This window comes from Neovison vison, chromosome 13, assembly GCF_020171115.1.
Source record: "Neovison vison isolate M4711 chromosome 13, ASM_NN_V1, whole genome shotgun sequence".
Lineage (NCBI taxonomy): Eukaryota > Metazoa > Chordata > Mammalia > Carnivora > Mustelidae > Neogale > Neogale vison.
The window spans coordinates 97,041,644-97,055,145 of record NC_058103.1 but is presented as its reverse complement, the minus strand read 5'-3'; the positions used below and the strand labels follow the sequence as shown (position 1 = coordinate 97,055,145).

General features: G+C 41.6%; 1 protein-coding gene across 1 annotated transcript; it reads left to right on the top strand.

Moving 5' to 3' along the window:
- The first annotated feature begins 1,038 nt into the window (after nt 1-1,038).
- LOC122894028 (olfactory receptor 5AU1) lies at nt 1,039-3,783 on the top strand. The gene is given in 5 exon segments (XM_044231377.1): nt 1,039-1,351; nt 1,354-1,569; nt 1,572-1,787; nt 3,460-3,743; nt 3,745-3,783. Coding segments are annotated over 5 exon segments (939 nt in total). The 5' UTR covers nt 1,039-1,167.
- The last annotated feature ends 9,719 nt before the right edge of the window (nt 3,784-13,502 follow it).

Below are 13,502 nucleotides of genomic sequence, written 5' to 3'. Positions count from 1 at the left end.
TCCTGTTCCTTGGAAATGACTCAAGACTGCGAAGGATACTTCCAAGAGCAAGGTCTCGGCTTGTACTTCATGCTCTACACCGTCCCCATCTCCCCACATCCCAAACCCTCGTCACTGTTAAAAGTCACAGTGGTGCTTAACTTGTGCCGAGTTCAGAGGCCATTTTAGAGCTGAGCCAATAATTGCCTTCAACTCCTCTAGAACATTCAGGATCCTCTGAAGTTGTTCAGTCACTGTTGCTCACACACATGTCTCTGTCTGTGTTTGATGGGGCTTTGCTTGCCAAATTTTGTCGTCGTTTCATTTTATCAATCTTAGTTATGCGCTAGGTCTGTCTCTCCAATGAGAATAATCAAAGCTAACATTCTTTGAGCTTTCTTAACATGCCAGGCTTTGTTCACGTGCTTTTATGTGGATTAACTCATTGAATTCTTACAACAATCTTTTGAGATTATTGCTATTTTCCCTATTGTACAGATGAGAAAACTGAAACTCAGAGAGGTTAAATAACATTCCCGCACTAACACAGCTAGTTAGTGGTGAGGTCCCAGCTTGGAACCTTGGCAGTCTGATGCCAGAACCTGTGTGCTTTAACACAAAACCCTGTCCCTAGAATGTAATCTTCCCTTTTTTTAAAAAAAATATTTTATTTATTTATTTGACAGAGATCACAAGCAGGAAGAGAGGCAGGCAGAGAGAGGAGGGGAAGCAGGCTCCCCGATGAGCTGAGAGCCCGATGTGGGGCTCAATCCCAGGACCCTGGGATCATGACCTGAGCTGAAGGCAGAGGCTTTAACCCGCTGAACCACCCAGGCGCCCCTAGAATGTAAGCTTCCTAAAGACACACTTGAATTTCCGAAGCTTAGCATATGGAAGGCCAGTCAACAAATATTTCCCAAGTAACTGTTTCATTATTTAGAGCATCGTAAGGTCACAGAGAGACCAAATTGTATATATTTCTTTTCTGTTTTTACTACTGCTCTAGTAATGCTTCCAAACCAACCACATGACCAAGTAGAGAAGACCTTCTCTGTGAAAGAATCCTACCTACAAAGGACTTCCACAATGAGACCAATCTTCCGATTGCTGCCCTTGGCTAAAGCAGAACCAAATCCAGTGAGAGCCCCTGGGTGATCCCGCTCATTTCAGGTGGTCCCCTTGCTCCTCATGCCAGGGCACTGGAGAAATATGGAAGGGGCAAACCTGAGCCAAGAGATTGCATTCAAACTCTTGGGCCTCACCAGAGATCCCCAGCTCCAGAAGCTGCTCTTCACCGTGTTCCTGGGCACACACACCATCACTGTGCTGGGGAACCTGATCATGTTCCTCCTGATCCACATGAGTGCTCTGCTCATACCATGTACTCCCTCCTGAAGAGCCTCTCCTTCTCAGACTTCTACTACTCCTCCACGGTTGTCCCGCAGACCCTGGTGAACTTCTCAGCCAAGAGGAAGGTGATTTCCTATTTTGGCTTCATGGCCCAGCTGTTCTTTTGTGAGGGTTTCTCCACCAGTGAGTGCTCTCTCATTGCCACCTTGGCCTATGACCGCTATGCCGCCATTTGTAACCCCTGCTCTTCCCACTTGCCATGCCTCCTGAGATCTGTGTGTCTTTGATTATAGGCTTCTATGGTGCAGGGTTTCTCATTTCTCTTATCCATACAAGCTGTATCTTTAGTCTGAAATTCTGTGGTGCTCACATGCTCACTCACTTCTGTGCTGGACCACCTGTCTTGTCTTGTGTGGACACCACTCTGAGTGAGATCTTGTTCTTCCTTTTTGCTGGTTTCAACCTTTTTTTTTTAAAATTAAATTGATTTATTTATTTTCAGAAAAACAGTATTAATTATTTTTTCACCACACCCAGTTCTCCATGCAATCCGTGCCCTCTATAATACCCACCACCTGGTACCCCAACCTCCCACCCCCCCGCCACTTCACCCCTCAGATTGTTTTTCAGAGTCCATAGTCTCTCATGATACACCTCCCTTTCCAATTTACTCTAACACCCCTTGTCCTCCATGATATTTGTTATGCTCCACAAATAAGAGAAACCATATGATAATTGACTCTGTCTGCTTGATTTATTTTACTCAGCATAATCTCTTCCAGTCCCGTCCAGGTTGCTACAAAAGTTGGGTATTCATCCTTTCTGATGGAGGCATAATACTCCATAGTGTATATGGACCACATCTTCCTTATAACATTGGCCCGTTGAAGGGCATCTTGGTTCTTTCCATAGTTTGGCGACCGTGACCATTGCTGCTATAAACACTGGGGTACAGATGGCCCTTCTTTTCACGACATCTGTATCTTTGGGGTAAATACCCAGGAGTGCAATTGCAGGGTCATAGGGAAGCTCTATTTTTAATTTCTTGAGGAATCTCCACACTGTTCTCCAAAGAGGCTGCACCAACTTGCATTTCCCACCAACAGTGTAAGAGGGTTCCCCTTTCTCCACATCCTCTCCAACACATGTTGTTTCCTGTTTTGTTAATTTTGGCCATTCTAACTGGTGTAAGGTGATATCTCAATGTGGTTTTAATTTGAATCTCCCCGAGGGCTAGTGATGATGAACATTTTTTCATGTGTCTGATAGCCATTTGTATGTCTTGATTGGAGAAGTGTCTGTTCATATCTTCTGCCCATTTTTTGATATGTTTGCCTGTTTTGTGTGTGTTAAGTTTGAGGAGTTTATTATAGATCCTGGATACCAACCTTTTGTCTGTACTGTCATTTGCAAATATCTTCTCCCATTCCGTGGGTTGCCTCTTTGTTTTTTTGACTGTTTCCTTTGCTGTGCAGAAGCTTTTGATTTTGATGAAGTCCCAAAAGTTTATTTTCGCTTTTGTTTCCTTTGCCTTTGGAGACATATCTTGAAAGAAGTTGCTGTGGCTGATATCGAAGAGATTACTGCCTATGTTCTCCTCTAGGATTCTGATGGATTCCTGTCTCACGTTGAGGTCTTTTATCCATTTTGAGTTTATCTTTGTGTACGGTGTAAGAGAATGGTCGAGTTTCGTTCTTCTACATATAGCTGTCCAGTTTTCCCAGCACCATTTATTGAAGAGACTGTCTTTTTTCCACTGTATATTTTTTCCTGTTTTGTCGAAGATTAATTGACCATAGAGTTGAGGGTCCATATCTGGGCTCTCTACTCTGTTCCACTGGTCTATGTGTCTGTTTTTATGCCAGTACCATGCTGTCTTGGTGATCACAGCTTTGTAATGAAGCTTGAAATCAGGTAACGTGATGCCCCCAGTTTTATTTTTGTTTTACAACATTTCCTTAGCAATTTGGGGTCTCTTCTGATTCCATACAAATTTTTGGATTATTTGCTCCAGCTCTTTGAAGAATACCGGTGGAATTTTGATCGGAATGGCATTAAAAGTATAGATTGTTTTAGGCAGTATAGACATTTTAACAATGTTTATTCTTCCGATCCAAGAGCATGGAATGGTCAACCTTTTGAGCTGCACTGTCACCATTTTGGTCTCCTACTTCTTAATCCTCATTTCCATCCTGAGAATGAACTCAGTCCATGGCAGGTTCAAGGCCTTTTCCACCCATGCTTCCCACCTCACTGCTGTTTGCCTCTTCTATGGTACAATACTTGTTATGTACCTGCACCCCAGGTCCAGCTACTCATTGACCCAAGACCACATAGTTGCTGTGATCTACACAGTGATAATCCCAATCCTGAACCCCCTTATTTCTTCTTTGAGAAACAAGAATGTGAAGGAACCTTCTAAGAAAGATTTGGGGCCAGAAAATAATGGAATAATGAAATACCACATATCTTTAGAAAGCCAAAGGAGGGGCACCCGGGTGGCTCAGTCAGTTAAGCATCTTCCTCTGGCTCAGGTCATGATCCCAAGGCCCCGGGATCAAGCCCGACACTGGGGTCCCTGCTCAGTGGGGAGTCTGCTTGAGTTTTAGTTTTCCCTTTTGTAAAATATGAAAACTAATGATTGTAGCAATACAGTTGTTGCTAGGAGAATTGAGTTGAGGCAGGCAAAGCACTTAGAAGGGTGCCTGGTTCAGAGCAAGCACTTAATAAACATGAGCTGTTGTTATTGGAAATGGCTGCTGACTTTCAGTTACTCTTGATATAATCATGTGATCTTCCTTCTTTATTTGTTCCTGTGCTGAATTGGAGACACATATTTCCTAATGTTAAGCCATTCATATTTCCTGGAATTCTACCTGGTGGTGAAATGATTTTCTTTTAATAGATGGTTGGATTTGATTTGCAGATTTCATTTAGACTCTTAGCATCTATATTCAAAGATAAAGTTAGACTGTTGTCTTTTTGTATTCTCTTTATTAAGTTTTAGTGTTAAGAGTAAACTAGTCTTGGGTACCTGGGTGGCTCAGTCAGTTAAGCGTCTGTCTTTGGCTCAGATCATGGTGTCCAGGTCCTGAGATCGAGCCCCACACTGGGCTCCCAGCTCAGTATAGAGTCTGCTTCTTCCTTTCCCAGTTCCCCTGTTTGTATTGTCTCTCTCGCTGTGTCTCTGTCAAATAAACATGTCTTAAAAAAAAAAAAAAAGAATTAACCAGGCTTGTAAAATGTATTGAAGATCTTTCTTCTTTGCCTGTAGTGTGGAATAATTTAAGTAAGATAGAAATATCTGTTTTTTAAAACATGCTGTATACTGGGGCATCTGGGTGGCTTGGTGCGTTAAAACCTCTGCCTTCAGTTCAAGTCATGATCTCAGGGTCCTGAAATCAAGCCCCACATCAGTCCCTCTGCTCAGCAGGGAGCCTGCTTCCTCCTCTCTCTGCCTGCCTCTCTGACTACTTGTCATCTCTCTCTCTCTGTGTGTGTATGTCAAATAAATAAATAAATCTTTAAAAAAATAAAAAAAATATTAAAATGCTGTATATTTTGTGGTGCCTGGATGGCTCAGTCAGTTAAGGTCTTGGTTTCAGCTCAGGTCTCTATCTCAGGGTCATGAGTTCAAGCCCCACACTGGGCTTCACTCTGGGCATGGAGCCTATTTTTAAAAAAGTAAAATAAATAAAAATTCTCTATACTTAGCTATAAAACTAACTGAGACTGATGCTTTCTTAAAAGGTAGGTCATTAATTAGCTTTCTTATTTCTTATATAATTATAGGTTTTGTTTTAGTTTTTTTCCCCTGTTTATTAAGTCAACTTGATCGTTTGTATTTTATTTTATTTTTTTTTTAAGATTTTATTTATTTGTTTGTCAGAGAGAGAGAGCACAAGCAGGCAAAGTGGCAAGCAGAGTCAGAGAGAGAAATAGGCTCGCCCCAGGGAAAGGAGCCCGATGTGGGACTGGATCCCAGGATCCTGGGATCATGACCTGAGCCGAAGACAGCGACTTGACTGAGCCACCCAGGCATCCCAATCATTTGTATTTTATTCAAAAATTATTTCCTTCTAGGACGCCTGGGTGGCTCAGTCATTTGAGCATCTGCCTTGGGCTCAGGTCATGATCCTCCCTCTCCCTCTGCCTGCCGCTCCCCCTGCTTGTGCTCACGCTCTCTCTCTCTGTCAAATAAATAAATAAATCTTCAAAAAAATTATTTCCTTCTTCTAGTTTTTCAAGATTATTGTCATGAGTTGCTCATATTATTCTCTTATAATTTTTGTACTTGTTCTCTAGATCAGTACCATCGACACTGACTCCTCTAGGTCTCTCCAGATAGTTTCTTCCATATTTAGGACAATGTAAAAAAAAAATCCTCTTCCATAAAACGAGAGAGATGCAATAAGTGGTCTGGAGGGTATTAGGTTTTCTTTAGTGTCTTTTATTAAGACTTTATGACTTTGTTCATAATTTCTGCATATCTAGAGACCTCGTATTTTTATATATCTATGTAATATATAGTATTTTTAAAAATAACATTATCTGGATATTTTTTTCTTGTGTACAGAAGTAAAATTGCCTTTTATATATTTCCCTTTTTGTCCAAACACACTGCTACATTTTCTCTATCAATGCCAAATTTTATCTGTAAACTGGGAGGGGTTTTCATTTAGGGAATATTATCTTTTTCCCTTCCAATCCTCATACTTAAAATAATTTTTTTCTTGCTTGACTGCACTGATTTGGAACTTCAACCTAATACTTAATAGAAATAGTAAAGAAATACTTTTCTGTGTGTCAGGAATCTGGGCATGGCTCCTTTGGGTTCTCAGCTTCAGGATCTCATAAGGCTGCAGTCAAGGTGTCAGCCAGGACTGGGTCTCATCTGAGGCTCAGCTGGGGAAGGACACACTTCCAAGCCAACATCCTTGTTGTCAGGAATCAGTTCCTTGTGCTTGGGGCTGCCAGCCAGAGGCCATGCCCAGTTCCTTGGCATGTGGGCCTCTCTGTAAAACAGTTTACTTCATGAAATCTAACAAGAGTGAGGGTCGGTAGAGGCTGTAGTAAGATGGAAGTCACAGTTGTATTTAACATAGTCATAGAAATGATTTCCATCACTTTTGTTGTATTCTGTTTTCTAGAAAGTCTCAGGCTCTGTTCATACTCCAAGGGCAATGGACTGCACATCAGTGTGAATATCAGGAAGCAAGGGATGATTGGAAAGTGTTTTAGAATCTGTCATTGCCTCCTACTCCAGATCCCCAGTTCCTATTTTCAGGGGGGCATCTCCTCTTACCTGTTTCTTGCAAACCCATCCAGAAATATTTTATGCATCTATGGGAAGTCACACCTCCAAAACACACTCAAAAATGATAATATTGTATATACAGTGCTCAGCATCCAGATTTTCACATTTAACTATATGTATGTTTTAAAAACTAGTCCATGTTAGTAGTTATAGATCTTGTGTTCTTTTTAATAATGTACTTGCATTGTTTGGACAGTCCATCATTTATTTTACCAGCTCCTCCTTTCGTGGATATTTAGGTTGTTACAAACCTTTTACAAACAATTCTGGAAGCTATGTGGCAATTCCTGACTAGAAAGTACATACATTTTAAGTTTTGATAGTTATTGAAAAATAACCTTCCTAAAAAGCTGAAGAACCAGTCCATAGTGCTAAAATAGAGTGCCTGTTTCCATTCATAATTTATGCTCTAGAAATACTGATCTATTTGTATATCCCAGAGTATACTACACTTCCTTAAGCTTTTTCTCTTGGTCTCATGCTTGTACTCTGCCTGTAACATTTTTCTCCCATTTGCTTTCTTAGAAAAATCCTACACATTCTTCAAGTTCTCTGCTCAAATGTCATCTTTCTGTGAAGCCTCCTTTTGCCAAGGATCTTGTGTTCCCAATAGCCTTGTGTGTATCTTTATTAAGGGATGTGGTTATTTTGATTTGCAATATTATAATTATAATAGAATCAATTTCTCTTCTTCTTCACTAGAAGGTAGGAATAATTTCTTTTCATTTTTATTTCCAGCACATAAAACCATGCTTGGCTTATAACCACACAAGTATTTGTTGAGTTAATTAAGATGAATCTTAATTGGCAATGTATTCCAGATCCCTTCCCAAGGTGCTAATTATTGCAGTGATGACAGGAAATCAGCCTTCTGTAAGTTGTACAATTTGGGGGTTAAAAATATCTCCAGGCCAACCCCTCCTCTCAATAACAATGCAGTAATCTCCACCAGTAACTGCAGGAACTTGTAAAGAACCAGAATACACCAGAAACCACACAGATGACAAATTAGCTCAGGTTGTGTCTCCTTCCTCGAAAATCATTCCTGGGGAAAATATAAAGTAAGAGGAAAGCAGAGAATCCAGGATTGAACCACCATACCCACTCTTTCTGTGAGAAACTCCTGGGGAAACCAGTCTGTCTTGAACTGGAATATGTGGGAAGAGATGGGAGAAAATGGGGCTTGGGTGTGGAGAATACAGAGTCAGCAGGCTATATTCTGGGAAGAGGGTAGCAGTGAGAGAGAAGGTGGAGAAAAGCTTCCTAAAGTTCTGCTCTCGAGTACAAACGTCCAGATTATAAAATAAAGTGCAGAGAGGAAAAGTACAGCATAGGGAACATAGTCAATAATATGGTAATAGAGCTGTATGGTGACTACACATATCGTGGTGAGTACTGAGTGAAGTATAGGCTTGTTGACTCATTCTGTCGTACACCTGAAACTAATATAATATCGTATGTCAGCTATACTTAATCATAAATTTGAAAATATTCGCTTGTGGTGATGCCTGGGAGGCTCAGTCGGTTAAGCGTCTGCCTTCAGCTCAGATCAGGATCCCAGGGTCCTGGGATCAAGTCCTGAATCAGGCTCTCTGCTTGGCAGGGAGCATGCTTCTCCCTCTCCTCCCCATTCAAGCTCTCTCTTGCTCTCTTTTGCTCTCAAATAAATAAAATATTTCTTTAAAAAGTTCTGCTCTTACCTTTAAGCAGAGTTGCTTTGGTACAGTCATTCCTGCCCCTTCACTGTAAAACAAGTGACCGCATCGTAGACCCTTGGAGATGGTACCCACAAGAGTTGTATCTAACAGATGCACAGTACTCCATGATTGTATTGGTTATTCCATGGACCCTCTCTACCAGAGCTGCGCACCAGTTTGCCTCCAAATTCTCTGCCACGGTTCTATTTCCTCAAATTGTTTCTGATTTTATTTATTTATTTATTTATTTGCTTGTTTCTTTGTTTACTTTTAAAGTAGGCTCCACACTCAACGTGGAGCCCAACATGGGACTTGAATTCATGACTCTTAGACCAAGACCTGAGCTGAGATCAAGAATTGGACCCTTCATCGACTGAGCCACCAAGGCACCTCTCTTTCTCTGTTTAAATAAGCCAGTTACTTTCTTCTGTTTGTAACTATTAAACTTGACCTTTAGTGGAAGCAAGACTGGAAGTAAGGAAAGGGTCAGGACGTTATTATAATAAACCTGATGAGAGGTGATGTCGGTATGGGCAAGAATGTTGGAGGAGTAAGAGGTTATTGGGGGGCGCCTGGGTGGCTCAGTGGGTTAAAGCCTCTGCCTTCGGCTCAGGTTGTGATCTCAGGGTTCTGGTATTGAGCACCACATCACACTTTCTGCTCAGCGGGGAGCCTGCTTCCCCCCTCTCTCTCTGCCTGCCTCTCTGCCTACTTGTGATCTCTGTCTGTCAAATAAATAAATAAAATCTTTTTAAAAAAGAGGGTATTGGATTGGAGATATATTTTGGATATAAAGGAGACAGAGCTTTCTAAAGGACTGGATAAGGAAGAGGAGGAAAATAAAGGAGTTGAGGATGACTCCTAGATTTTTGGCCAGCACATTTATATGACTGGCTGGTAGTGCCATTAATTGAAACAGGAAAAACTGAGGGAGAAGGTTATTTTTAAGGGTGGAGATTAGAAGTTCTGCTTTGGTCATGCTCCACTCCAGATTCCTGTTAGACATCCAAGTGGAGATGATATATGAGTTTGGGCCTTCATACAGGGACATGTCTGGAACTACAAACTTATAGGATCAGCAGCAAACAGAGTATTTAAAGTCGTAGGACTGGTGCTCCTAGGTGGCTCAGTCAGTTAAGCATCTTACTCTTGGTGTCAGCTCAGGGTCTGATCTCAGGGTCATGGGATTAAGCCCTGTGTTGGACTCCACATTCAGCCTAGAATCTGCTTGTGATTCTTTCTCCCCTGCTCCTCCCCGCCACTCATGCTCTCTCTCTCTCTCTTCAAATAAATTTTTTAAAAATCTTTAAAAAAATAAGGTCATAGAGGGCACCTGCATGGCTCAGTTGGTTAAGCAACTGCCTTCAGCTCAGGTCATGATCCTAGAGTCCCAGGATCGAGACCCACATCGGGTCCCTGCTCGGCTGGGAGTCTGCTTCTCCCTCTGACCCTCCCCCTTCTCATGCTCTCTCTCATTCTCTCTCTCTATCAAATAAATAAATAAAATTTAAAAAAGAATCTTGTTTAAAAAAAAAAGAAAATTATCTTCTAAAAAAAATAAGGTCATAGGACTGGATGAGACCATTAGGAATATTCCTAATGGATATATATATATATATATATATATATATATATAATTGACCACAAAGTAAAGCCTGAGGCAACTGATATTTAGATGTTGGGAAGAAAAGGTGGATTCAGCAAAGGAAATGAGAAAGAAGCAGCTGATGAAATACAAAGAAACTGGGAGAATGGGGAGTCTCTGATGCCAGAAGGAAGCACTGTTCCAAAAGGAGGGAGAGATTTGTATGTCAACATGCTGCTAAGAGTTCAGTAAGCTGAACAGAAAATTTATTGTGAGATATGAACAGATAAAAGTAATCAGTGAACTTGGCAAGGGTATTTTCATACAGCAGTGTGGAGAAAAGCCTGGGGTTTCCTTCCCTTTTCCCTCCCTCCAACGTTCTCTTTCTTCTTGCCTGGAACCTAGATAAAATGGCTGAAACTATTGTAGCCATATCGTGTCATGAGGTGAACTCGAAGATTTTATTTATTTATTTGACAGACAGAGATCACAAGTAGGCAGAGAGGCAGGCAGAGAGAGAAAGGGGGAAGCAGGCTCCCCACTGAACAGAGAGCCCAATGAGGGGCTCAATCCCAGGACCCTGAGATCATGACCTGAGCTGAAGGCAGAGGCTTTAACCCACTGAGCCACCCAGGTGCCCCATGAGGTGAATTTGAGAAGGGAAGCTTTGTGCTCAAGATGGCAGAGCAGGAAGCCAAAGTGTGCCTGGGTCCCTGATGACAAGGAACCATAATATCTTCCTCTGAGCTTCCTTCACATAAAAGAAAACAAACCCTTATATACATGACTCTAATCTGGATATTTCTTTTTTTTTAAGATTTTGTTTATTTATTTGAGAGAGAAAGAAAGAGGGAGCATAAGCAGAGGATGGGACAGAGGGGGAAACAGACTCCCCACTGAGCAGGGAGCCCCGTGCGGGGCTTGATCACAGACACCTAACCGACTGAGTCATCCATATGTCCCCTAATTTGAGTTTTCTGTTATGTGTGACTAAAACTAAATCATACTGACGTAGGAGAGCAAAGAGAAGAAGCAGTGTGCTGACAGAAACAAAAGTTTTCTTTTCAGGGTGTGTGTGTGTGTGTGTGTGTCTGTGTGTGTGTGTGTGTGTGTGTGTGTGTTTAAAGATGGGAGGTACTATAATATATTGGTGAGAATAATTATTTAGAGGAAGAAAGCGATGATGCGGAAGAGAGATGGTATAATACAGGAGTAAAGCATGTGAGGAAGGAAAAGGGACTGGAGTCCAGTACACCAATGAGGGGATTGGCTTTCGATGGTAATGAGAATAGTTCATCCATCGTAAGGAATGAAGGCAGACAGGTACAGGCCCAGGTAGCTTGGTAGCTTTGGTGAGGAAGAAGAAGTAGTTTTCAACCAGGCTCTTCTATTTTCTCAATGCAATATGAAGTGAGTCATGAAATTAATTACAGTTTATGTGTAAGCTGGGGATAATAATAGTGTAGCTTCCAAGGGTTAATCTGCATGGATGTAGATCACACACGGTACATAGGCCATGGCTAGGTTTGCTGCACTGAAATCTCTGGGAGACCTAATTGCACAACAAGAAACTTGCAAGTAGCTAAGTTATAGGAAATGCTGCCTGTGGATTTCATGACTGGGTTATATTTTTACGGCACAGGATGAATACATGAACCTAGAACTCAGGTGTTAGTTGGGGCAAAGACAACCTCTCTCCCAAGGTTCAAAATGGAAGAAAGGTCTACTGTTCTTGGCTGAGGTCACTAAACTTTGGGTGCAGCCCCATGAGAAACAAGGGAAGAATTCGGAAGCTGCTTCAACTTTGTCCTCATTCTCGAAGTCTTCATTCTCTCATCCTCCAAGTCCTTGAACTTTGGCCAACCCTGAAGTCTGTCCTAGCCCAAGTGGTCACTTTGGAATTTGTATTATCATCTGAGTTGACGTAGTTTGCTGGAGAAAATAAGTGGCTAAAAGAGTGCACTAAATCAGTTATGCCTTTTATCAACCCTCCCTTTTGGTTCTTGTACAATTCTCTCTTGTTTAGAGGTCATACAGAAAAATGTCATGCTGGTGGCGCCTGGGTGACTCAGTCAGTTACAAGACCGACTCTTAATTTTGGCTCAGGTCATGATCTCAGGGTTGTGGGATCGAACCCTGTGTTGGGCTCCATGCTCAGTGGGGAGCCTGCTTAGGAGTCTCCCTCTTCTTCTGCCCCTTCCTCCCCACCTCGTGCATGCTTTTAGGCTCTCTCAAAAAAAAAAAAAAAAAAGTCACACCAAATGTGAGAATCCTTATGACAATGTCAGTAGTATGGCACTCTAGCCAACTCAGACTTGCAGTTGACTGGGAATTCCATCTCACCTGACTGACCTTTCTTACCTAATATTAGATGGAAACCTGCCACCAGGTTAGCTCTGACTTACTGGTATCTTTTGTACTTTCTGGAGTCACACAGGTGTTTGTATATGGTCATCAGTTTCATTTCTGCAAGTTTTCTTTTCAAGCTAAACAACCAGTAAACCAGTGTTTTTCAACGTGTGGTTAGCTAAAGCTTCAGAGTCAACTTTTCAGCTTAAAAAAAAAAAAATAGAGAGACAAAAAAGAAAAAGAAAATTCCTGATTCCTATTGTCTAAAAACTGAATCAGTATCTCTTGGGGGAAAGCTCCAGAATTTGGACTTTTAATTAATTGATCAAAGGGTTCCCATTCACCCTCATGTTTTAGGACCATTGCCCCAAACTCCATGAGTCAAAGGACTGTGCTACTCTTGTTCACCTCCATAGTCCCCACACCTGGCACAATACCTGCAATGTAGCGCTCAACAATGATTGAATGAATGAAGGAAGGATGGAAGGAATTATGGCAAGCAGCCTTGATAATTCCTTCAGACACCATATTCACTTTACCTTAGGTCAGGCAATGGATCTCAAACATTTTGATTTCAGGATCCCAAAGAGCTTACCTTTAGAAAATCCTAGAAAATGCAAGACTGTACAAATACATTTTTTATTCGGTATTAAAGTTGATGTCATTGGGGTGCCTGGGTGGCTCAGTCAGTTAAGCATCTGCCTTTGGCTCAGTTCACCATCTCAGGGTCTTGGGATAGTGTCCCACACTGGGCTCCCTGCTCAGCGAGGAGTCTGCTCCCTCTGCCTCTGCTCCTCCCCCCACGCACCCAGCTCTGCTCTCAATTTCTCTCTCTCAAATAAATTAGATAAAACCTCTCTCAAAAAAAAAAATGAATAAAATAAATAAATAAATAATAAAAATTAAAAGAAAGTTGACATCATTGCACTTCCTATAGCCTCTAGAAAACTCTGTATACTCTTAAGAGAGTGAGAAAAAAATCCTAGCTTTATCACAGAAATAGTTATACCCTCCTGGACTTCCCGAAAAGCCTACCCTTAGTGAATCACTGCTGGACGGGATGTTTTGGCCATGGGACTGGTAAAACATCACTGTTAAGTACATGAACTCTAGAGTAAGGACGACTGGGTATGAATTGGTTCTTTCACTCACTAGCTGCGTGACATTAATGTGTGACACTATGTGACCTTCCTGTGCCTCCTTCTCCTCTGTAAAACAGGGATAA